Here is a 25,847-nt window from a genome sequence, read left to right on the forward strand (position 1 = left end):
GCATTTAAATGAATTAGGCTTTGATCAGATCTGTTTTGTTCCTCCAGGGATTTCAATATTTTTCCAGCAAAATTAGGATCTGTCTCCGCAACCTGTTACCTATTGGCATGACACATGGTGAGGGAAGGGGAGCGCACGAGTCCGCGATTGGCTTCAGCGGCCATCAAACCAGATGGGGGACCAGAGTGCAGTGAAGGAGCTGGAACCCAGTGGCAGGGAGAAGGCAGGAAGCATACTTGCCATACTGCCCTTAAAGGTTCTTTTCGATAAAACCCCTTTAAGGGCTTTTTTTCCCCGCCTGCCCCAGAAACACCACCAATAACTAGAGATAAGAGAATTATTCAAAAACTTGATTCGGCTGATTCACCAAATTTTACAAAAGAAATTTGCTTAGTGATGAACTACTTCATCACCAAGCGCATTTCTATGCAACTAGTGGGTGCAATGATTGTGCTGCCCCTTCATTGTACCCTTCAGATGCCACGTTCATAACTGATCGCAGCATCTAAGTGTAATGGTGCAAAATGTAATCATACTTGCCCTCATCCATATTGCCTTCTTTGCTGGCTGGATTCATTTTTCCATCACATTATACACTGCTAGTTTTCCATGGTTACAGACCACCCTGCTATCCATCAGTGGTGGTCATGCTTGCACTATATAGGAAAAAGCACTGGCCTATGTGCTCCCAGCCACCAGAGAGACTGACGCCATTTCCTATACTGTGCAAGCGACCACCACTGATGGATTGCAAGGAGTTGTAACCATGGAAACAAGCAATATATAATGTGATGGAAAAATGAATCCAGCCAGCAAAGGAGGCAATATGGACAATCACAATACATTAGTAAGGGCCTTGTATTAACTATCTACATGATAGATGCCACTTACTGAAGTGAGAGAACCCCTTTAAGGATCCGTTAAGCAGGATATCTGCCAATAAGAATCCAGTATTCATTTCGGGGGGATACATATTGATAGTTTATCTAAAAAGCCAAGATCCATAAACAGCACCACCCTAAAACCAGGTCCCAAGCTCCTGCATAAGTAGCGCCAGCACCGCCGCATTCATCACTGGTGGCTGCTCCGTCAATACTGCACCCAACATGCAAGAAAAGTGGAACTTTTTATTAACAAGCAAAATAGACTGTTAGAAACATATACAATATTAACACTTTACATTTACATCATATTAACCATTTACAAACTTTTTTTTTACATATACACAGCGCTCACTTTGTCCCCAAAAAACTGAATGAAAATATCCGGGTGACTTTTATAGAACTGACCCAACAGGCGTTTCTTCTCTTTGGGGGAAAGTTTATCGTTCTCGTAGATGGTTTTCAGTAAAGTCCAGAGCTCAGTCCGAGTCGTTTGCCGCGCGGTTCTGTCAAACTCACTTTTGTCAACCCTCTGGCAGAAGGAGTAACCTGGGAGCGAAAGGAGAATTTTACCGAAAACGCACACAGACTGAGGAATTCTGTAAAGGAGGGCAGCTAGAGCGAGAACCTCTCTGGGGGACCCGACAAGTCTAAACAGCAAACAGCCCATTGCTTTAAATGGGAAACCGCAATACTTCATTTTGCCTGTGGGGGCACTGCAGGGAAACTGAACACTTGTCGCTAGCTTTCTGTGAAGATCACCAGGATTCTAGAATCAGGACACCCTCCAATCAAATAGTCTAAGGATGCAGCTCTACAACTACTTAGATTCTTTTCAAAGGTAAAAATATTAAAGTGGACCGGTCACTTCTCCTGACACGTCTTAGTAATTACTTGGATTCCCCATGTAATAAATTTACATGTAATACATTTTTATTCTTATGACTGATGTGCCTTTCCTCTATTATTCCTGTTGGAAGATGGGCGTTACCAGTTGGAGGTGTCCCTACACAGCCTGGTATTACCCAATCAATGCTACCAGTGTCAGACTCAGTAGGGACCCCCCCCCCCCCCAGCTGGTAACCCATCTGGACCTTCACTGCAAACTGCTAATTATTCAAAACTTCTAGCAGGAATAATATAAATACTTAAGCATTGTTATTACATGAGGTATACAAGCAGTTGCTAAAAGACTAGAATTATTATTCCTGCTAGAAGTTATGAATGAATTGCTAGCAGTTTGCCGTAAAGGTACAGATGAGTGTTACCAGTTGGGGGTGTGTCCCTGCACAGTATGACAACAGCAGCACTGATTGGACAGAGACACCCACTACTGGTATCACCCATCTGTACTTTTACTGCAGACTGCTGGCAATATGTAAACTTCTAGTAGGAACAATACAGGAGAGTCCTAAGAATAGATGCTCCAGAATTACTACATGGTGGGGGGGATGCAAGTACCGGTACTTACTAAAACTGGCCTGTCAGAAGAGGGGACAGGTCGGCTTGAAACGCTACACAATTGTGATAACATTTTAATAAAACTATTTTATTTATGGTAATCCCAACAAAACCCCAAATTTTTGAGATTTTAAACTGTTTATTAAGTTTTCAAAGAAAAATTTACATACAGACAGGGCAGAAAATAGTTGCATATACAATATACGGATTCACATAGGCACTTACTCCATGACCTATGCCAGCTAAGCAAGTCCCTTGATCTTCAGCGATGGTGGACCATAAAAAAAATCTAAATTTTAGAGACTTTTGCAATCTGCATTATGTACACCAATGGGACAACAAAATTGCCCAAAAAAAAAAAAAGAAGAAAAAAGAAGAAGTGTCATGCAACCCCCAAAGGAATACATTACATGCAATATTGTACTGGGCTCCAACGCAACCCCGTAGAGGTCGTAAAAAGGAGCGGGCATGCTGAATTTTAATCCCTTTGTTCTCAGGGCAGAGAAGCGCATGTAGGAATATATTTACCTGCGTCTTTGTCTGGGTCTCTCCCTTGTTGTATGGCTGCAAGTTTATCGCTGACCATCTTGTGCAGGGACCCAGGGATCTTTAGAAAGAAGGAAACAATGGCTGCAGTCATTACACACACGAGCAGTCACTGGAAAGGAGCACAGACGTGGCGGCAGAACAGTAACAAGGGAGATCAGCATCTACTGACCGGTGCTAGACGTGTGCTGGGAATCAATGGTTATTACATTTTGCAAAGAACATTTCCGCCCATGACTTATGACTAAAGCTGCAGTTTGTAGGCGGCTGTGCGCCTAATGCTCCTCCATATTTATGCATTACCAGAATATTAGAGATCTGGGATTACCAGGATCCATAAAACAGACCTAAAGTGTCCCAAATAGTGAAGATGTCTGTAGGGGGGAAAGCCCGGGGTTAAAGAGGTTCTATGGGAGCAACAATAAAATGGAACTCTTTTGACAAACCCTTCAAGCAATTTGATACCACAATGAATAGGTAGGTCAGAAGGTAAAAGGACATTTGTTATTCCAATGTAGAAGAAGATGGACACAAGTCCTTTTTCAGGGGCTTCCAATAAAGTTAAATTTCTTTTTTTTAAGGGAAATAAAATCCAAACAAAATAAAAATCAAAACATAAGTAAAAGCAACGTGTGGGCCACATGCCAGGAAACTGCTCCTTTAGATATATGGCTATGGGGACTTGCACACTTGCGTTTTCCTTTTCCGGCACAGAGTTCCCGTCAAAAGGGCTCAATGCCGGAAAAGGACTGATGAGTTTTATCCCCATGCATTCTGAATGGAGAGCAATCCGTTGCATCAGGATGTCTTCAGATCAGTCTTTTTGACTTTTCAGGATGGAGACAATACCGCAGCATGCTACGGTTTTTATCTCCGGCCAAAAAAACGGAAGACTTGCCTGAATGCCGGATCCAGCATTTTTTTTCCATAGGAATGTATTAGTGCTGAATTTGGCATTCAAAATACCGGATCAGTCCTTCCTGCGCAGACCGAAAAAAAAAAAAAAAAAAGTGAAAAATAAATAAATGCTGGATCCGTTTTGCCGGATGACACCGGAAAGACTGATTCGGCATTTCAAATGCATTTTTAAGACTGACCAGGATCCTGATCAGTCTTACAAATGCCATCAGTTGGCATACGTTTTGCCGGATCCAGCAGGTAGTTCCAGCGACGGAACTGCTTGCTGGATCACTCTGCCGCAAGTGTGAAAGTAGCCTTAATTATATACATACACATAATATATTATAAAATTAAAAAGACGAGGGGGCTCTGCCTCCGACCGGAGAAGAAAAAGTTCAGTCTCCAGAAGCATCAAAACTTCTTTACTGTAAGAACTGTGAATCTGTGGAATAGACTTCCTCAGGACGTGGTCGCAGCAGGAACAGTGGACAGTTTCAAAAGGGGTTTAGGCTACTTTCACACCTGCGTTTAGGTGCGGATCCGTCTGGTATCTGCAGACGGATCCGCACCTATAATGCAAACGCTTAGAGAGACCACTTCAATAGGGGACAGAAACTGCTGAATTGTAATCAATCACAAAATGATCAGCGGAGGAAGGTGGCCGCCTGTTAGTGTACCGCCTGTTAGTGTACCGCCTGTTAGTTAAAAACAGGTGAAAGAGGGAAGAGTAACTAAAGAAAAAAGGCGCTAGTCCTGCTCCAACGGTGCACCCTAATGTTCACAACAAATGTGATTAGAGTCGGTTCTCCTTGTAAGACAGGTTCTGGAGGGGTTAAATCTTTGCATGACACCAAGCTACTAATAACAGTAATTATAGGGCCCTCCCTAAGGGTAAAAAAATATTTTATCTAGGTTATTGTTTTCCATTATTTATATTAATACTCCTGTTGTCTTTGTCCCTTCCTGTAATGTGATGGGGGCGCATGCACATGAGCTGTAGCATCCAGCGCCTCCCAGACATATTCCGGTTCCTACAAACTCTGAGAGCGCCTGCAAGACCGCGTCCTGTTACCTAGGCAGCCACTTTCCTTAAATTTGTGATCATATCATCGAAACCATGCATTCAATGACCAATTGTACATTATGATTTGATGTATTTTAGTTTACTACATTCCAATTTGCCAATCTCTGCCCCCATTTCTCTTGGCGCCAGTTTCTGAATCATCTTGTGCGGACCACACCTTGCTTATTTACATACTTTCATTTATATTTTGTTTGGATTTCCAATAAAGTTTGATTTTTTTTTATTTTTTTTAGAGGAAACGCTGGAAAAAGGTCTCCTGTTCATCTTCTATATTTCACCTCTTCTTCATCTTCAGACCTTGACAATTTCCATCCTGACGCGGATGACCACGTCCAGCTAGCGAACCTCTGATTTTATGCTAATACCAGTAGGTGAGCAACCTAACCGTGTTTAAGTTCTTGGTTTGCTGGGAGTCCCCTTATGTCTGCGCTCTTTATTTTTTGATCTTATTCCAGGCTTAGGCTACTTTCACATCTGCGTTTTCCCTTCCGGTATTAGAGATCCAGCAAAGGATTTCAAAACTGGAGGAATACACTCTTCAGTCTTGTCACCATTCATTGTCAAAGGGGACAGAACTGAACTGAGCGCACCAGAATGTACGCCGTTCCGTTTGGTTGAGAGTTCCCATACCGGACAGAAAAATGCTGTCGTGGGATGCGGAGCAAACTGGATCCGGGATGAAATACAATGCAAGGCCTTATGCACACGGCCGTTGCGTGCATTGGGGACCTCAATTTGCGGTCCCCAATGCACGGGCAACGTCCGTGCGGAGGCTGGGAGGGATCGAGACCCATTCAACTTGAATGGGTCCATGATCTGTCCGAAAAAAATGAAAATAAAAAAAAGTTCTGCGCCATTGACTTACAATTGTTTTAGTCCCGGATCCATCTGTTTATTTTAGAGATAATAAAACCGGATGCAAATGCTTGTATCAAAGGAGTTTTTGATGACCCCTGCTGGATCCAGCAAAAACACAGATGTGAAAGCAGCCCAAGTATACATTACTTATATGCATTTTGCTATAGTTCATCCAACCCATAAAATACATCTCTCTAGATACCTTGAAGACATCCTTATGGTGGTCCAAGAGGAAGAGCACCAGAAGATCACATTTCCCTTTGGAGAGGTTTTTGTTATTTACGATGGCTTTGGAGAATTTCCTTTTAACGGTCATTCTGTTATCGCTCTAAAATTCAAGTAAAAACACACAAGTCGTTACTCACGTCACCACTGCCCTTCAGGCCCAACATCCAGCACATACATTTCTTACATATTTCAGTGACAGGCAAGCGTGTTATGTAAAGCGTCAGGCAACCCGTCACTGCACAGAGCCAAACTATTTATTAGTCACCACATCAACTGCATACAGGTGAAAGAAATTAAGCAGTCATGTATTTGGCTGATCTGCCCACTCCTGTAACCTAAATGGGTTCAGCGTTCTGTGCCAGAGCTCCAAACTCGTGCATAGACCAATAAAACCTTCCTCATCGATTGTCAGCTCAGGACCCTCATTGCACTTGTTTTAATTTACTTGTTTGTTATGCAAATGCATGATTTTGTTTACACATGGACCCTCTGATTGTAGAGTGCTGCGTAATATGTTGGCGCATAAAGATTATTATTATGACATTCTAGCTGCCTGCTGCTGCCACTAGAGGGAGCTCAGGAGCTGACTGCATACAAGGAGCCAAACCACCATGCAGTAAGCTCCCTCTAGTGGTGACAGGCTCAATAAATCAATGTGCAGTACATTTTCTCTAGTGGTAGCCAGAATGTCAGGATTTAAAGAGCTATTCCCAAAAGACCAAGGGATAAATCAAAATTGGTGCAAAGGAAAACTAAGAGCTCCTCTGGAAAATGAAAGGTGAAATCTGATCGGTTTCTATCGGCAACTAAGCCCGTTTTCCTTTACACCAGTTTGACAAACCTACTCAGGTCTTAAAAGGGGTTGTCTTATGTTGGACATTGGGGCAAGGATATGCCCCCCAATGTCTGATCCTTAGAACAGAGCCCGCAAAGTGACACGAGCATACCACACATGCACGGCCACCATCCGTTAATTTCTACCGTAAATAGACGAGCGCTGGCTCGGCCATTTCCATAAACCCCATCAAAGAGCATGCATGGTGCACCTCCGTCACTTTGTGCGCTCCGTTATGAGGACAGGTGTGGTCCCAAAGGTGGGACCTGCACCTAGTAGACATTGGGGGGCATATTCTAGCGATATGCCCACAATGTCCAAGGTGAGACAACCCCATTAATTAATTGCAGGATAAAATACAGTACTTGAATACAAAGAGAATACCTGGAAAATGTAACAACTGAGCACAGACTGAATATATAAAACTTCTAATGGTGCCTGGTCAATGATCACAAAAGCAAGGTGGGGCACTATTTTGGGTTCTACAGCAGGATATATGATGAGGCAGGGTCATATTAAGGGCTCACGCACACGAACTTATTTTATTTCAGTGTCCGTTCCTTTTTTTTGCAGACCATATGCGGAACCATACATTTCAATGTGGCCCCCCCCCCCCCCCTTAAAAAAAAATAAAAAATTATGTCCCATTATTGTCCGCATTACAGACAAGGATCGGACTGTTCTATTAGGGGACAGCTGTTCTGTTCAGCAAGATACGGAATGCACACGACATCACCCATATTTTGTGCATGAGCCCTAATACTGGGTGGCACCTCTTTGCTGCGATACAGGCCACCGCTCATGGTAATGGTCAGAAGGATGCAGGATATCCTCCTGTGGTCATTCCAAGTCCTTTCATCTCGGACCTGTAGTTCAGCCAAGGTTGTTGTTGGGACAGACAGACTCGATGGGGGCGAGATCTGATAAGAGGACACAGCCATAGTGGTGCACCTAGAGGTTGGGGCACTTCAGAAGTCACAGCAAAATGCTAACAGAAATAAATCAATTTATACCAAGTTACACTTCGCATACTACGTTTTACCTCTTCATGGAGTCTAAACTCTGAAGGTTCTGCAGCAACTGCTATGAAATAGAGGAGCCGGCGAAATTCTTCACGATTTTGGGAATCTAGGAGCTTCAAGCACAACTGTGTGGCTTCCAGTGCTGGTTCGGTCTTCCCATTCACTACAAGCAATAAACATGATACAGTTGCTATATTGGGTTGGGTCATGCACAGTGAGCTAAAGGCCATCATTACTGTACAAGTCATTTTAAATTATTGAACATACAGGAACCAACAGGCCTGATCATGTATTACAGCCGTCCCGACAGACCATGACGTTGACAGAAACCCTAAAAAAGTGTCAAGACACTGATCACAAGCCCATACTTGTTAGGCCTCAGGCACACAGCCGCTGTGCGGCCGTTCCATGCATTGGGGCCGGCAATTGCGGTCCCCAATCCACATGCAACATCCGTGCAGCGGGCCAGACCCATTCAACTTGAATGGGTCCATGGTGCGGAACCACAGAAAGAACCACCACGGAAGCACTCCATAGTGCTTCCGGTGTTGCATTCTGCATCTCTGGAATTGCGGACCCATTCAAGTGAATGGATACGCATCCGTGATACAGCGTACACACAGCCAGTGGCCGCGGATTGCCGACCCGCAACACACCCACGGCTGCCCAACGGCCGTGGGCATGAGGCATTACTCCAAGACAAGACAGGAGTCTTGTTCAGGCTCATTACTACAGTCTAAAGTTTTGACCACTGGTGGTCAACCTGATGTCTGGGGGCTGAAAGCAGCTAAAGGATACCATATTGGCTCAGGAGTTAGCAGCAATGGGACTGAATCCAACAATGTCAACATCTACATGTTGAGGGATTTTACTGGGTAACTCCATTTTGCACTCACACTCCAAGAACATAATTATAGGTTAGTTGCTTTGGAAAGAAACTGGCCCCAGTATGTGCAGGTTTTGGAGCCCAGAAACGTAAATTGTGTGCCCCATAAGGCACTGAGACAATCTGTGCCGCGCTGCAGAACATATGTTTGGAAGACGCGAGTTTGCATGGCTGTCCGAGGACTGGCAATGCCAATGACCACTGGAAAAACTGCTAAGGCCTCCTGCACACGAACGTGTATGCCCTGTGGCAATGCACGAACACCGTCCGTGGGGCAGCCGCAGCAGATCGCGGACCCCTTCACTTTAATGAGTCTGCGATCCGGCCGCTCCGCAAAAAGATAGGACATGTGCTATCTTTTTGCAGAACGGAAGTACAGGACGAAACCCCACGGAAGCACTCCGTAGTGCTCCTGTAGGGTTCCGTCCCATGCTTCCGTTCCGCATCTCCGGACCCATTGAAGTGAATGGGTCCACATCCGTGATGCGGAATGCACACGGAAAGGTGCCCGTGCATTGCGGATCCGCAAATGCAATACGGCAACGGGACACCTACGGTGGTGTGCAGGAGGCCTAAGGGTGATTAGAAAGGAGATACCAACACTTTGGCCAAGAACAAATCTCAAATTTGTCAGATTTAACAAGGAAGTTAAGGATACCACCATGAAAGAAAGCTCAGCGAGGTCAAGAGTAACTAATGGGGTGTTCTATTTTGGGATGGCTGGAGGAGTAAATATTCACATCAAGACTTGCACACGGTAGATGTTGTATGGTCAACACAGAACTATGTTCCCTGCTGCTCAGCCTTATCTACCGCAGCTTATCTTAACAGACTCCTAATGTACTGTAAACCCTTCACCTGCACAGCACGGAAAATACTTGTTCACAAATTGCTCAACTTCTAGTCACGTCAAGGTTTCGAAGCTGCAGCGGTTACCTCAAAATGACTGAAGAATGAAATATATATATATATATATATAATAAAATGAACCCACCCCCATATTGTTTAAAGGTGACCCTGACCAGGCCATAGACAGGCTTACTTCTAAAGTATACAGCGCCAGACTGGGTTTCTTTGGTCCCACCAGAGATGGTCCTCGTTCATCTACACAGAGCAGGTGCGAGTAAGAAATTGTGAGATATTACTACTGCTACCCCAATTTTTATATGTCAGAAACCCCTTTAAAGTAATTAAAACTGCAGTGCTGTACGCCTGGAAACAAAAGCTGCTAAAGTAACTCCTAGCAAGACAAGGAATTCTTCACATATACAGTAATAGGGCATAGCCCAACCAGAAGGGTTAATTTGCAATGTGTTGTACAGGTCAACTCACCTAAGAGCTCAGCAATCCCCGTGTGAATGTCAAAAAATGGGTTAGTGACCAAGGGAACTCGGGTCTGGCTGTAGTACTTGCTCAAGGTCTCAAACAGGAGTAGTTTCCATGATCCATCTTTGCCTTGATGCTCTGGAAGATTTCTGCTCAATTCTACCACTATGTGATCGGGAAGAAACTCCAAGCAATCGACCGCGGCAGAAACCCATTCATCTGCCCTACAACAAATGACAAAAATAGGTCAAAAATACTGGATGGACAATATGGCAGTTAATCCTCTAGTCTACGCATGGTTGCTTCATATCTTTTCCTAGTAGAATAAAAAGACCAGTAGAAAACCAGTTTTTTTTCTAGCAATGGTTCAGCTCATCCTAGGTACACATTATTTCACTTACTGAGAGTCACTGAACGCCTTGAGAATCTCCCTGTCCAGGTACTGACTGGTTATGATCAGCTCCTCACTCTTCGAAGACTGTGGCTTCTGTACTGAAGGGGTATTATCCAAGAGGGAATCCAACACCGGCAGATCTACCAGCTGAAGAAGCCTACGTATGGTCTGTTCCTGCCAGACTTCAGTGAGAACTAAAAAAGGGATGAAAAAACACGTGAATCACCTTGACCTAAAAGTGCAAAAAGTCCTTCATAGTAGAGCTTCTAAGATTGGTAACTTGGTTCTTGCCCAGATTCTAACAGGACACCATCAAGGTCAGATTCACGGGTCTAGATTAAGGACACGTGTCCGGTCCTACAGTTTAATGAACCAAACTCCCAATCAGAGCTCTATAATTCTGTGAGTGCAGCTCATTAAATCTATGGTCTAGTGAGGACATGCCCAAAAAAAAAAAAAAAAAAAATCGACCCCAGATGTCTGAATGGGTCCTAAACTCAAGTTAGGGAAAATGGCTGGATTTGTGTTTGGCTGGAATGCAACTCTACTAAAGGACACCCGCATGAAGTTTATATGTTCCTCACGTGTTTGTGCAGGTTTTCAAAAGCTCTGGTGGCAGTTTGTCATCTGAATAAAAGGATCGGGCATGTGGAAGTCCAGACAAAAAACATTCATGGCCCAACATTCACCGTCAGGGAGAATGGTGAGGCCCCTACTACACCCATTAGATGGTCAGCTGGTACCACCGAACTAGGTTCACCAGACAGTGGTCTAATGTAATGTGTGGCCAGCATTAGATCTAAAAATTCCCAAATGTCCCATCAAAGCACAAATCTACTATAGACACTGTACAAATCAAGTGGAAAGGACTAAACAGATAAAAGGGACGATCCGGGAATATTTATAGAAATTTAGAGAAGGCCAATCGAGGATCTAGTGTCCATTTATAGTCAATGTACACACGACAATTAACACCATTGTTACAAAAAGGTTTTCCTTTTAAAATTGTAAATCCAGAAGTTATCCGTCAGTAAATGGAATAAGATTACATATAAGAAACCCATTCATCGGACACTGAGGTTGTCATTATACTTTATAATGAACGTGACAACGAGAAGTGAACAATGCTTTAAACTGTGCCTCCTTCAATAGAAGTGTTTGTTACTCGTCTGGCAAGAGATTCGCCTTAGGGGCAAATGTTTAAGGATCTTTAAATTCTTTATTAAACGAGTACAGTATTAACTCTTGAGCAGCACTGATGACCAAACCCATAAACCGTTGTATTAAGACGGAATTCTTAATAATCCTTTAGTGATGGGCTGAGTTCTAGCAAATGTTAGATATACTCCTATGCTTCGTCTGATAATCTGGAATATTTGTGGGCAAAAGTGCTCAATTTGCAGATTAATAGAGGATCACTTTGTGATAGAGAGATGTCGATACCCCCCCAGTGACCACACCCTTGTCACCAGCATACCCATGGTGGATTAAGAGTTGTAGGACGTGGTGGACAAGCATGCTCATGGACGCCCCATAGAACTTTACCAACCATACATGCATTGTCCGAGGAGTCCAATGTGCAGGCCCTATCTGAATAGGAACTCTGAGACTTTTGGGAACCATAAGGTTGCCTTGGTCACTGTACCAGTTTGTGCGCTTACCTACATCTCTTCACACCCATGGGAGATCTGGTGTAGAGATTGCGCCAGGTTCTCTTTAGCGTTTTTAGCCCTACCATAACATATAAAGACTTGACACTCTGCAAAACGGAATCATGTAACCGTCAAACTCACCTTTGGGAGGTAGGTCCATTGGGAGATTCATCTGTGTTGGGTCAGCAGGAGTCAAACTGAGGTTAGCCCAAAGATCTTCCAAGTTCTGTGACTGGAGGTGAGAGGACTGGAAGACAGCCTGTTCATGCCTGCCAATGATATATTACAGGTTACAATACAAACAAGGCAGCAAGGTCACATCAAGTATAAAGGTCACAGGCGGTCTACTGTACAACACGGTATGACTATGCTGTGGATGCTGATCAAAAACTGTCCCTGCCTTCCATTTCCCCCTTAAACCATACGGAGGCTTGTTCGTACACCCCACTAATATCTGATAAGCTAATTGGAGAGCCTCTGAGGGTAGAGATCAAAGTGCACAGCTACAGGACCTACACGGAGTGATTACTGGTCCATCTTCCATAAAGCTATGGAGTCTTATGAGAGCTGTATCAGTTAATCTTCGGTAAGCTCCCCCTAGTGGCGACTGCGTGCAGCAAGAATTTAATCATTTATGGACTTGCAAGGAGAAGTACAGGATATGGAGCTCTGTATAAGAATGGAAACTCAACCCCTATAAACAAACATCACAGAATTGTGGATCTACACCCGAAACTGATCAGAGGTGGGTTTTCACAAAGATACACATCCAAGTATGCAGGGTAGCCAGTACTTAAGGATTATTTCTAGCGTGCAAAGATCCAGCTTCTTCCTACTGATGACATCTGGTCGCATTCACCTGCACAGGTTATATTGGGGCATATGAGCTTCAATAAGAGTTATACCACCTCTACGTCTTCCATATGTGCCCAATCATTTGATCCCTCCCGCTACCAGCAGATTATAGCCACGACATGATAGCCACTTCCCACAAGCCTCCAGAGGGCAATTTTGGTGGCCAATAATGCTAAATGGTTGGTATTTACATGAACATTCACACATTGACATAGTTCTGTGCATTGAGCGCTAGTAAGACAAGTAGTTTGTCTTCTTAAGAGTTTAAGCTGTAGACAGCAGCCCAGTCCTGGAAGGAGGTCGCTGTGTAAAATACAAACTACTTAGAGGTCATCTAGTTTTCAGCTGAACACCAACAAGCTTCAGAAAAGACCAGTAAAACCGCCTAAACTGGATCGCACACACACCATGCCAGACTGGGATGGAGAGATACCAGTGCAACCTTTATCAACTAGACTTGTTCATGAAAACAAGTCAAAGACACTAAAAAGGACACCGAGTGCAGGAGAAACCGGTGAGAACTCCCACACCCAAAAGAAGGCATTCTACTCTCCCACCAAGCTTTGTACTACGGGTCCTCCTGCCACACATCGCAGAAGGCACAATACATCTTAGTTTTAATTGGAGGGTCCTTGCAATAGCAATAGTTGGAAGGGTACTAGCAATGGGGCACAGCAAAAGGAGTATTTTATTTTAACTGTGGTCCTAGGTAGATGTCCTACGTGGTGGCCAAGTCCCTGAATCTCATCTGCCAGCTGTAGACCACTCCATTTCAACGCTCCAAAAACTGCAAAGCATTGAGATCTGAGGTTTGCACTTAGTAACTGGGATTGAGAACAGGTTGGGCGACTCCAAAAATGTTGAGCGCCTGATCACAACCGGTCTCCATTTCAGCTGCCATTGCTTGCTATGGGCATACTGCCATGATGGAATTTTAACACAATAGAAACAAACCCGGTGCCAAGTCTCCATTCAGATCTAATCTGGGGTAAAAAATTTAATGTAATGGCCAACACAGTGCTCCGCTCCTCCTGCTGCTGGCATTCTCACAGCGATGATCTTTGTGAGACTTTTGGCTGCCATTAAAGTGGTTTTAGGACGTCCACAAGTCATATGTTATTTTAGAAATCTGCCAGCACAATACCTAGAACGGTCATCAGTGCAACCCTGGTCTCCAGAGAAGGCAACCTATATCAAGTGCATTAGACCAGAGTACAAAAAGACATGGCCACACCGCCTCAAACATGGCGCCACACTTATCCACAGGTTGCCCATTTCAGCTTTGTTCCATTCACTTCACTGTAGTCGAGCGGCAATACCAGACCCTACCTATAGTAAGATGAAGTTCCTAGATGAAAGACTACTTTACCAATCCTGGACAACCCACTATGGGCAAACTGCTCTAATGTAGACCCCAAGCTTTGGAGCAGCTGCCAGGGATTGAGCATTCCTATAACTGAAACTCAACTTACAGAAGGCAGTTATACCAGTCTTTGCAGTTATAACATGCTCCTTCACCATTAGTGTCCTTGCTCCTTCACCGCCAGTGTCCTACGACCACTATGCCATATCAGAAGGAGACCATGACCTGCCTTACCTTCCCGTATATCTCTGCGGAGTACAGTGCCCATTGTCCTTGTCAATCATTCCAGCTGGATGGCTGGGCGCGTTGAGAAACCTGTACAGGCTGCAGCTGCTGTCCTCAAAGACCGATCGCTTCTTCTCCTTCCCAAACATACACGTGGTCAGCACCGACTCGAACACTTTACAGTCCATGATAGCCTGGCACACACGCACCACTTTGGAGCGGGAGATCTCTGCATCCCCAAAATACTTATGCTGCACCAGATGGGCAAATATAACGTCCACGGCATCTGAGCCGATGAAGCAGTCCGGGTGAGACCTCAGGTGGTGCCTCCTCTTCTTCACTTCTACCTGGGTGTGAAGGGCATGGATGATGTTGCTCCAGATGTATGTGGCTCTGAAAGGCTTGTTGCTCAAGTTTGGACCTGGAGGGGGGAAGAACAAGAGAAAATGCAAACTGAAGGCACAGAATCAAATATACAGATGGGAGACAAATTCACTGGAAGCCTAGATCACATCAATAGGAAATGATCAGTGTGTTGGTCTGGAGAGGGAAGGGGCATCCAACATCTGACCCCCACCAATTCAGAGAAAGAAGATGCGGCTCTTGTGTAGCGCTGCGTCCCCTTCCGTTTTTCCCCTGCACGGGTTTCTGCTACCCACTCATTTTAATGGGAGGCAGCGCTGAGGATCGCAAAGTGGTGGCAAGTCCGTTCTTAGCGCAGCTGTGGCTTTAGTCTGCTCCTGCGTAAACCATGCGTCCCCCTGCAAAACTTCAGTATTGGTGCCTGTGCCAAAATATGCCATGTGAATGGACCTTTAGACTAGACCGTCTAGAAATGCGCCAGATTTATGAAACTGGCCGATACTGTATGATAAATCTGGCGCACCTTTAGCCCGGCATGCACGCTTAAGGCTTATGCACACAACCTCGTGCTGGCCAAGCCCGTGCTGCAGACCGCATATTGCCGCAATGCATGGGCACCGACCGTGGGGCCGCCGTGGGCGGTTAGCAGACCCATTCACTTGAATGCGGTCTGCGATCCGCATCTGACTGTCCGCACCACAAAAAAGTAGTGCATGCAGAGGCACAGACAAAAAAACTACGGAGTGCTTCCAATCCGTGCCGAAACGCATCTACCGTATTGCGGACCTATTCAAGGGAATGGGTCCGCATCCATGATGCGGGGTGCACACAGCTGGTGTTAGTGTGTGTATGCAGGCTGTGGCCGTGTGCATGAGCCCTTACTAAGGTGTTCTCAAAAGATCCCATACTGGAGAAAGAGCACGCTGGGAGTTGTAGTTCTACAACAGCTGGAGTGCTGAAAGGTTGCAGACACCTAGTCTAGTCCAAGTTAATAACACCTATTATTCGCACCTAAATTTGGGAACGCAGTCGCATATTAAGCCACGTCTATTCTAATAGGCCACACCATTAGACTGTCTCGTCTGGCATGCACACTTGCCTAGCTGTTTTAAGAAAGCCCATGCAAGAGAATGCAGCATGCTGGGAGTTGTAGTTCCACAACAGCTGACATGCTGAGAGTTGCAGACACGAATCACCCCAATGTCCTCACTGAACAATACTTTATCATCCCTATGGGAAATAAACCACAGCAATAGTCTCCACGTGGGCGATCCCATCTTCAGAACCTGCCCTCGCCTCAGAAGCCCTGAGATACCGGCCTCACTTCTGCATTTCTACAAGGCAGATCCATATTTTACCCGCTGACATTTTTACTGGTAGAAAAACAGTCAAGTTCCCTGTTCCGCAGAGAACGAAGCCAATTCACGAAAAGCAGTAAATCTCAGGACGATTACACGATATCAAGTGACTGAAGGGAATATATACCAATGCCGAGACCACCACCGGGAACACGGTGGGATTTTAAAAGGGGTTGCTTAAAATTATAAGAACCTGGTGGCTTTCTCCACTGAACAGCGCCTCTCATGTCTACGGACCCCGCCTGGTATTGCAGCTCATCGCCATTTATTTTACTGTATTTATTGCAAAGAGGGAAATCTTTGGTTTAAAACTGCAGCATGAAGTGATATTCTGCAGATTAAGGGCCCAGTCGCACAACTGTAGGCGGTCCGTGCCTGTACTGCAAATGACAAACAGCGGGTCCGCAATACAGGGGCCCCGGCCATGTCAATCCCGCATCACAGATGGAGATCCATTGACTTGAATGGGTCCGCAAGGTACAGTATGGTGTGGAATGGAGGCAGTGTCTCCGCACCGCAGAAGGTAGGACGTCCTATCTTTTGCTGTATATTGCAGAACGCGGACTCATTCAAGTCAGTGGGTCCGCGTCGCAATAAGGGATCCACACGGCCGGTGTCCTTGTATTGCGGTCTGCAGCATGGGCCACACACGGTCGTGTGAATGAGCCCCAAGGATAAACTCACATTTATCTGCTCTGACGAATCAGAACAGAGAAATAAACTGATGTGAACTTCCCCTCAAAGGACATCTGTCAGCAGATTTGTCCCTGTGACACTGGCTGACCTGTTACCTGTGCGCTTGGCATCTGAAGGCATCTATCTTGGTCCCATGTTCATATGTGTTCGCATTGCTGAGAACAGTGTTTTAATATATGCAAATGAGCCTCTAGGAGCAACGGGGGCGTTACCATTACACCTAGAAGCTCTGCTCTCTGCAGTGAATATATCACATTCACCACGTCTGTTCCTGTTAAAGTGCAGAGGGCATGGCAGTTGCAGAGAGAGCAGAGCCTCTAGGTGTAATGGCAACGCCCCTGTTGCTCCTAGAGGCTTATTTGCACATATTAAAACACTGTTCTCAGCAATGCGGGCACATATGTACATGGGACCAACACAGATGCCTTCATCTGCGGTGAATGCCATAATGCAAATAAATAAAAATAGCCAAAATGCATTGTCTTGGTCACAATGCCCCTCCATAAAAATGAACAAAAAGGTGAAAAGAAAAAAAAAAAAAAAAGTCAGTTAATGTGTTAAACTAAACCTTTACCAAAAAAACTTGGCAAAATTGAGTTTTTTATTTCACCCTACAAAGAACTTCATTACAGTTTTCCAATACAAGCTATGGATAATTAAATACCGCATTAAATGCTTTGTGAATAGAAAATTTTAAATAAAAATAAGAAGTTCGGGCTCTTGGAAGGTGGGACATTAGGCATGTCCTCAAGGGGTTATAGCACGCCGGGCCACAGGTTGTGTCTGGTATCGCAGCCTTTGAGTTGCAAGTCCAGACAACTCCTGGGGAGGTGCGGATTCTACAAGAAACCAGCCGTGCGTTCTCCATATAGCAGGACCCCTCAAATGCAAGACAAATCACCCACACAGAGCGCAGTAGATCAGTCCCAGTCAGACTGGCTTCTGCAGTCATACACCGACGGCAGCATCCAGAGTCTAGAACGGGCAGTGAGTGCCATATCCGTGAGCAGGAAGAAGCCTGCTGCATCAGAAACCTCCCCCATGAGACCTACCTACAGAGACCCAGCAGATCTACAGTCCCATCCTCTTCCAAAAAACGAGGTGGTGACGTATGCATTCTGCTTGTCAGATTCCTACAAGAATTTCTAAATTTAGTGCATGTCCCTTTAAGAACGCACTATTTTATATCCGCCCAGATCGGATCATCGAACGGCTTATAATAGTAAACCGGGTAAATAATAAAGGTGACGACTCGGACATTGGACTTCCACAGAGCGAGGTCACATTCACATGATGCAATAAATACCTGAGGTTTGCCCATGTCCGCCAGCCACTCGCCAATTGAAATACATTCCTCGGATTGCTGCAAATTGTCAGATATCTTACCCAAAACCGCAAGCCGATTCACACCGCGACCGGTGACCGGCACGACTTACTTCATATGTCAAGAATTCCTCATTCTCTAATGGACTATTAGATAAAGAACACAAATTTACTGTCCTTAGGAAGTAACAATGTAACATCTCTGACTTATCACCATGGTAACAGACTACAAACACTGTAGTCATACTGAACCCTTCTTGCTCATCTACCTAAATGCATGCACGCCGCCACTCCCTTCTAAAGATAGAGGACAATGCTATTCACACGACCGTATTTATGGGTTGCAATTTTGCTGAACCTTTTATTTCAATGGGGCCACAAAAGAGTCTGTCCGCATGCTTACTTCCGGTCCTCAATGCACAGGCGCCGACTGTGGCCGTCATCCGCAAGCGCAGACCAGTGCACTTGAATGGGGTCCGTGATCCACATCCAACGATCCGCATGCACTCATTTTGTGCAGTGCGGAGGCACGGACAGAAAACCTACAGAAGCACTCCGCAGTGCTCCCGATCCGCGACTCCGTTCTGCACCGTCCAGATTGCGGACCCATTCAAGGGCCTTGAATGCACCTGCGTGAAAAAAGGGTGAAAGACGGAACATGCTGCGATTTGTCCTGAATGGACGGATGGTCAGTGAAAAACGACGCTCATGTGCATGCCGCCACTTAAAGGAATGGTCCGGGTTCAGTCTGGATTCTGTGCATACGCAAAACAGAATGCATCCAGACAGAAACCCGACTCATGTGAACATGGCCTTATGCTGCGTAGCCTTTTCATCCAGGTATCAAGCAGTTCCACGTTGTATTAGATTTTCTGGATTACTGATTAAAAGGGTTGTCCAGCCTATAAACGGGGCGATAATCTGCCAGATAATCACTCCTATGCACACTGGTTAGCGATTATCTGGCAGTGTAAAGGCACCGCCGATTACCCAACGAACTAGCAAAACGGTAATTCGTCAGGTAATCGGATCGTTTGCGTAGGTACCTAAAATAGTCGTTTGCCAGCCGCAACACACTGCTCTGGGAAATGATGATTGTATGGGGAGGAGCCATGGCGTCGGTGATCACTGCTCCCCATACTGTGGAGGAGATTGCTGCATGTAAGGGTCTCCTTCACTGATGAGCAGGCACTTGTCGGGAAGGAACAACTTCCTTCCTGACAATTACCTGCAAAACTGGCCCATGTAAAGTGACGGCCAGGACATCACTGGCTGATTGGTGGGCGGTTCATTGGGAGCAGTGCTGCAGTGAAGAGCACTGTCCACTACAATGTTGATGGCGCTACACATAGTTCTGGCACCAACATTACACCCGTTGATTGGGGTGTGTGCTGCATTGGACGCCACCGATCAGCTAGTGATTGTCGTCACTTAAAGCTGGACAACCCTATTAATGAGGTTTTCCTGAAGGCACTGCTACGTTACAACAAAAAGCCAGAGAGTCAAAAACACCAAAACTGAAAAAAAGGAAAAAAAGAATAGTTAAAAAAAAAAAAAAAAAAAAAATGCTTGTGTCTCCTGCCCTTCATATTTTCCATAGACTTTGGGCTCACATCTGGAGCTGGCATTTTTTCAGCAAAAAAATACAACGTGCTAAAAAAAAAAAAAAAAAAAAAAAAAAAAACACACGCCACTAAAAACCCTCATACTGGTTTTACTATACTGGTATTTGGCAGAACCCCTGTTAAAACAAAAAAGAAAAGAGACCTATGGATAGAAGGGAAGGGCCGCCTCCCATTACTGACCTGATGGAAGCCGATCAGCTGTCTGCGCCATATGGAAAGACAATTCCTGGTGCCGGACGGTTTACACAGAGCGATCCAAAGAATTTACTGTTTAAATACGAGAGCGCACTCCTCGGGCTGACAGGAAGGCACCAGCAGCACAGAGGAAGGGAGCACAGCCAGCTTAAAGCAAACTATAAAAGCCGCCCCAGTCACATTCCAGCAGCTGAGGCATCACATACCTATAGCGCGTAACCTGCAGAACTAACGAGGGAGGCCGGGTCACCGCCATAGGTGACCGTCATTACAGACACCATGAGACGCCTATTCTCCGAAAGCATCAACTACTCAAGCACTAAGGCTGTCATCAATCAGTGACAACACAGAGCAGCACGAGCCTCGCAAGGAGCACGGCAGGAAAAAAATAAAAAATTAATATACCGTACATGTAAAATATAAAAAAAAATCTCAAGATAAATGAAAAAATATTTTTGTAGCAGATACACATACAAATCTAACAAACGTAAAAATAAGTCTAAAAACTGAAACTTTTTGAATTATTTTTTTGTATATCTAGTTCAGATCGGTGGACTGAATGTAAGGAAATGGTTATAACTAGTGTTGAGTGAACTTGTGCTTTCAGTTCGGCGTCTAAAGTTCGGGTTATCGAAGAATCGCGTTATGGATTCTAAATTCCATTTTGGTCCGTGGTAGCGGAATCCATAACGCGATTCTTCGATAACCCGAACTTTAGACGCCGAACTTAAACCACAACACTAGTTATAACCACCATGACATGGTACACAGGTACAAGTCTGTGAAGTCAGGTTACGGAACCTTCTCCGACATGATCCAAATTTTTTTTAGTTTATTTTTTACACATTTTTAACTATAAAGAGGCAATTAGCCACAGGCAACACATTCCTTGCGTCATTAGAGAAACGGCGCCGACACACAGAACCCTGCCGGGACGTACGCATCACCAGACACAGGCCTCATAGCCTAGACCGCATCCGTATTTTAGTCCGTAAACTATGGATCCGCCAAATACAGATCCTCACTCCCATACGTAGAAAAGGACGATTCTAGCTCAAAATGTGAACCAGAACAGGAGATGCGCTGCAAGTTTTTGAACAGCGACACAGATCTGCAAAATATATATATTTATGTACATGTCACAGAAGTTTCTGGAAGACATATCTCCCCCAGTGCAAAAAGCTTGTGGTTCAATAAAAAAAAATATATATAATATTTTTTTCTTCCTTTTTCAATATTTCAGTCTACCTGCAGTCATATAAAGCAGTCCTTCAGTACAGACAGGCAGCTGTAATACTGGACATACACACTGGACACAACCAGCAACTTCTATGGAGCTACGAACTATAGAAAGCGCAGCCGCCGTTAGGGGGCATCCCCAGGCAGAGGCCCCCAGCGCCCCCCCGGGCTCCGGCCGTACCTGGCGGTCTGTTCCCCGGGCTGTACGCCGCACGCAGGTCCAGAGCCAGCGCTTTCTCCCTCACCGTGGCCATCCCGTCCTCAGGCAGCCAGACTGAGCGGGGAGGCGGGGCGTCCGTGGCTCTATTACTACAGCAGGGGCGGGGCCAGTGACGTCATCATATCAATAGAAGAAGCACGAGCTCCATAGAGACCACGTGTTCCCGGTGTGAGAAGAAGCTGTGATGGAGCCTAGAACCGGAGCGGCCTCATCATGGCTGTAAAATACTAGAAACTAAGGCCCCGTTCACACCGGGGAGTATTCCGCGCGGGCGCCGAACCCATTCATTTCAATGGGGCTGTGTACATGAGCGTTGGTTTTTCACGCATCACTTGTGCGTCGCATGAAAATTGCAGCATGCTCTATATTGTGCGATTTTCCCGAAACGCTGGCCCCATAGATGTGAACGAGGCTACGTGAAAATCGTACGTTTTTCAATGATGGTTGCTAAGAGATGTTGTTTGAAAACCTTCAGTTTTTTATCACGTGTGCGCAAAACGCATTACATCACATCGCACCCGTGCGATAAAGACTGAACAACTGAACGAGATCGCATACAAATCTGAATGAACTTGCTTGCGAAATCGCACATTTTTCACTGAACGCATCCGGACCTATTCCGCTCACGCTCGTTTTGGCATCCGTTCAGGGCGCGGTCCAAAACGGATCGGTTTTCATTCTAATCTATTCTGAATGGACAAGGATCCGCTCAGAATGCATCAGTTCAGTCTCCATTCCGCTCTGGAGGCGACTGCAGCGTTTTGGTGTCCGTCTGATGAAACTGAGCCAAACGGATCCGTCCTGGCGCACAATGTAAGTCAACGGGGACGGATCCGTTTTCTCTGACACAATCTGGCACAATGGAAAACGGATTCATCCCCCACTGACTTTCAATGGTGTTCAAGACGGATCCGTTCTGAACGGATGCAGACGGTTGTATTATCTGAACGGATCCGTCCATGACAGATCCACACAAAACGCACTTGCGGCAGAGTGATCCGGCAAGCAGTTCCGTCATGCCAACTGATGGCATTTGTAAGACTGATCAGGATCCTGATGGGGGTTATCTGCTGTGTTCAGGCTCCATACCAGCACAACCTGCGATCCCAGCATGACCTGTCATCTCCTAGCAGTCTGAACTGTGCTGTACAAGCCGTATTACTGCAGAAGACCCAATCATCTTGTCATTATCCCGGCTCAGCTTCTGTCCATGTACTAATTGCAGCAAATGCCGGATCCCGCCGAGTAAAGGGACTATCCCATGACGAAGGTAAAAAATATATGAGACATCATATAGTACCTGACAGCCTCTTTCTAACAAAGCTAGAACCAGCCCGGTACCTCACAGGGGTCCAGAGATCTCCACATTCATTGCTCTGCTGGGGGCGTGTCCTTTCGGCTGAGCTCAGGGGCGTGTCCTTTCGGTTGCAGCTCAGGGGCGTGTCCTTTCTGCTGCAGCTCAAGGGGAGTGTCCTTTCTGCTGCAGCTCAGGGGCGCATCTTTCTGCTGCTGCTCAGGGGGGCGCGTCCTTTCTGCTGCAGCTCAGGGTGTGTGTCCTTTCTGCTGCAGCTCAGGGCACGTCATTTCTGCTGCAGCTCAGGGGTGTGTCCTTTATATGCAGCTCAGGGGGCGTGTCCTTTAGCTGCAGCTCAGGGGGCGTGTCCTTTATCTGCAGCTCGGGGGGAGTGTCCTTTCTTCTGCAGCTCAGGGGCATGTCCTTTCTGCTGCAACTCATGGGCGTGTCCTTTCTGCTGCAGCTTTTACTTGAGACTTTGCAGTGTATGTTTGCTTGAAAAGTAGATGAACAAATTCAAAAAGTTCTATTGCCTACAGGAAATGGTCCTCATAAAAAAAAATACGGATGATCTGTGTGACATCCGTATTGCATCTGTTTTTTGTTTTTTTTCGCATCCATTGTAACAATGTCTGTCCTTGTCTGCAAAATAGACAAGAATAGGACTTGTTCTGTCTTTTTTGCGGAACGGACATGCGGACATACGGAAACGGATTGCACACGGATCCATTTCCGTTTTTTTGCGGACCCATTGAAGTGAATGGTTCCGCATACGGGCCGCACTAAAAAAAAGCAATGGAAAGAAAATACGTTTGTGTGAATGAGCCCTTAGGCTACTTTCACGTCTGCGCTTTCCCTATTGAGATCCGTCATGTAGAATCACGGACACATTCAAATTGCGGTCCCCAATGCACGGAACGGACCCACAACGGCCTTCTCCTGCCTTGGAATGTGAGTCTGACTTTTTAACAAAAACTTTTTCAAAAACAGAAGTGAGAGAATCAATCACCTCAAGGACAGCTCCGCTAGGTGAGCGCTGGCGGACGACAGCCCGGCCGCACTGTGCTTAATCACTCCTAGTAATAAGGCAAACACTGCGCTGCAGAGTTTACGGTCAAGGACTTTAACTCTTGATGAGAACGTTCCGTGACGAGGACAATTATTAAAGGGGTCCTCTCACGTCAGTAAATAGCATTTATCATGTAGAGAAAGTTAATACCAGGCACTTACTAATGTATTGTGATTCTCCATATTGTCTCCTTTGCTGGCTGGATTCATTTTTCCATTACTTTATACACGTCTCATTTCAAGGGGTTACTTACGTGCTTGCAACGTTGGCCTCTCTGGTGACATAGTCATTATAGATCGGGAAGACACAGGCACAGTTTTTCTTCCCTGCATTAGAGGTGGAATTAAAGGCGTTTTTCCGAGTTGGACAAATACAATACAGCTGAAATCAAGAAACAGGAGGGCCCCTGTCAGGGGCGGACACAGACAGCAGAGGGCCCCTGTGCAAAGAATGTGCCTGCCCCCCCCCCCCCCCCCCCAGCCAAATTTGCAACCTAACCTATTCCGTCCTAACATTACTTATAGCAATACAAAACATACAGGGTAAGGCAACTTTCACACCTGCTGCACTACGCTCCGGCCACCTGATCCGGCAGAGAATGCAAGGAGTCGGCCGGCCGTGTCCCGCTGATTCTCTGCATTTTTGCCAGATTGTGGCCGGATCTCTGCAGACCCCATTATAGTAAATGGGGCCGGCGGGCATTCTGTAGATGTGAAAGTAACCTCATACAGCGCCACATACCTCTTACATCCAGTGACGTCTCCTTTGATGTAGATGTTCTCTTTCTTTATCTTCTCCTTTCAGACCAGACCGCCATGATGATTTTTCAGCCATCTCTTCTCTCTGCAGAGTTTGACAGACAGACATCTTAGTTTCCTACTTTTCCATCATCCTCCCACCTTCTGAACGCCCCATCCTGCCACCCCCAATACTGTGCCCGCTGTGCTCCCTATACAGGTTACACACAGATAGTTTCCACAGTGCCCTAAAAAGTAACTGTGCCCAGGAAACAGTGTCCCTGACACTAATAGTGTGAACATAATGCCAGGGTGCCCCCCACAGTAACAGTGCTCCCCAAAGTCCCACCAATAGAAATAATTATCTACCAGACAACACGCAGTAGTAATAATGACCCCACTGTGCCCCAGAAGTAATAATGCTCCTATAGTCCTCATACTAGTATTCAAGTTCCTCATAGTCCCTCAACTGTAATAAAGCCCACCATAATGCCCCCGGTAGTAATAATTCTCTTTATAATGTGTTACAGTAAAAATAAAAGTGCCCTGTTGTGTGGCAGTATAAAAAATACCTCCTCTTAGTGCCCCCTGTAGAGCCAATGTCCCCATAGTACCCTCATAATGTGTGCCAATGCCCCCTATTGTGTGCCCAAAAAACCTCTTAGTGCCCCCAGTTGAGACAAGGTCCCCATAGTGCCCCATAATTTGCACCAGTATAAAATACTCCTATATCGTGCCCCAATAGTGCGCCTCCCCTTATCCCCATGGTGCCTGACAATGTGCCAGAATAAAATGCCGCCATAATGTGCGCCAGTATAATTTCCCTATATGATGACCCCAATAGTGCTCCTCTCACCCCTTCTCCATAGTGGCCCCCATGTGTGCCAGTATATAAGATATGGCCCCCAAAGTGCTCCTCCCCTCCATTGTGCCCCCCATGTCTGCCAGTATATAAGATAGGGCCCCAGAAGATGCCCCCATAGTGCTCCTTTCCCCCCTTCTCCATAGTGCCCCCATGTGTGCCAGTATATACGATATCACCCCCATATTGCTCCTTCCCCTCCATAGTGCCCCCCATGTGTGCCAGTATACAAGATAGGGCCCTCCATAGTGCCCCCCATGTCTGCCAGTATATAAAATAGGCAGCCCCCCATATGTCACTTGCTCAGAACCCCCCCCAATATCAGTTGTTAATTATTTATTCGGGCACCC

At 45.7% G+C, this 25,847-nt stretch overlaps 1 protein-coding gene across 4 annotated transcripts; it reads right to left on the bottom strand.

Moving 5' to 3' along the window:
* Positions 1–1,156: 1,156 nt before the first annotated feature.
* DEPDC7 (DEP domain containing 7) lies at positions 1,157–24,146 on the bottom strand. 4 transcript variants are annotated; one of them, XM_040410228.1, is made up of 9 exons: positions 24,060–24,146; positions 14,526–14,937; positions 12,215–12,342; positions 10,429–10,615; positions 10,034–10,251; positions 7,836–7,978; positions 5,933–6,058; positions 2,871–2,949; positions 1,157–1,430 (listed from the first exon to the last, which is right to left on the bottom strand). In XM_040410228.1, exons 2-9 carry the CDS (start codon positions 14,702–14,704, stop codon positions 1,216–1,218), a joined length of 1,275 nt encoding a protein of 424 aa, XP_040266162.1. In that variant the 5' UTR covers positions 14,705–14,937; positions 24,060–24,146; the 3' UTR covers positions 1,157–1,215. The 4 variants fall into 4 exon arrangements, with proteins under 4 accessions (XP_040266162.1, XP_040266159.1, XP_040266158.1 ...); XM_040410225.1 differs by lacking the exon at positions 24,060–24,146 and adding an exon at positions 21,497–21,606 and having other exon boundaries at positions 12,215–12,348; positions 14,532–14,937; XM_040410224.1 differs by lacking the exon at positions 24,060–24,146 and adding an exon at positions 21,497–21,606.
* Positions 24,147–25,847: the final 1,701 nt, after the last annotated feature.

This window comes from Bufo bufo, chromosome 10 (genome assembly GCF_905171765.1).
Source record: "Bufo bufo chromosome 10, aBufBuf1.1, whole genome shotgun sequence".
NCBI lineage: Eukaryota > Metazoa > Chordata > Amphibia > Anura > Bufonidae > Bufo > Bufo bufo.

Bases quoted from the DNA above. Each gene is read 5' to 3' on its own strand.
- DEPDC7 (XM_040410225.1), bottom strand. From the start codon at position 21,569: ATGGCCACGGTGAGGGAGAAAGCGCTGGCTCTGGACCTGCGTGCGGCG. The intron at 12,349-14,531 runs GGGAAGGTAAGG...GTAATATATCAT, and splicing joins TGTACTCCGCAGAGATATAC to TGGCAGGCATGAACAGGCTG. The intron at 10,616-12,214 runs GTGAGTTTGACG...TCCCTTTTTTAG, and splicing joins AATGGACCTACCTCCCAAAG to TTCTCACTGAAGTCTGGCAG.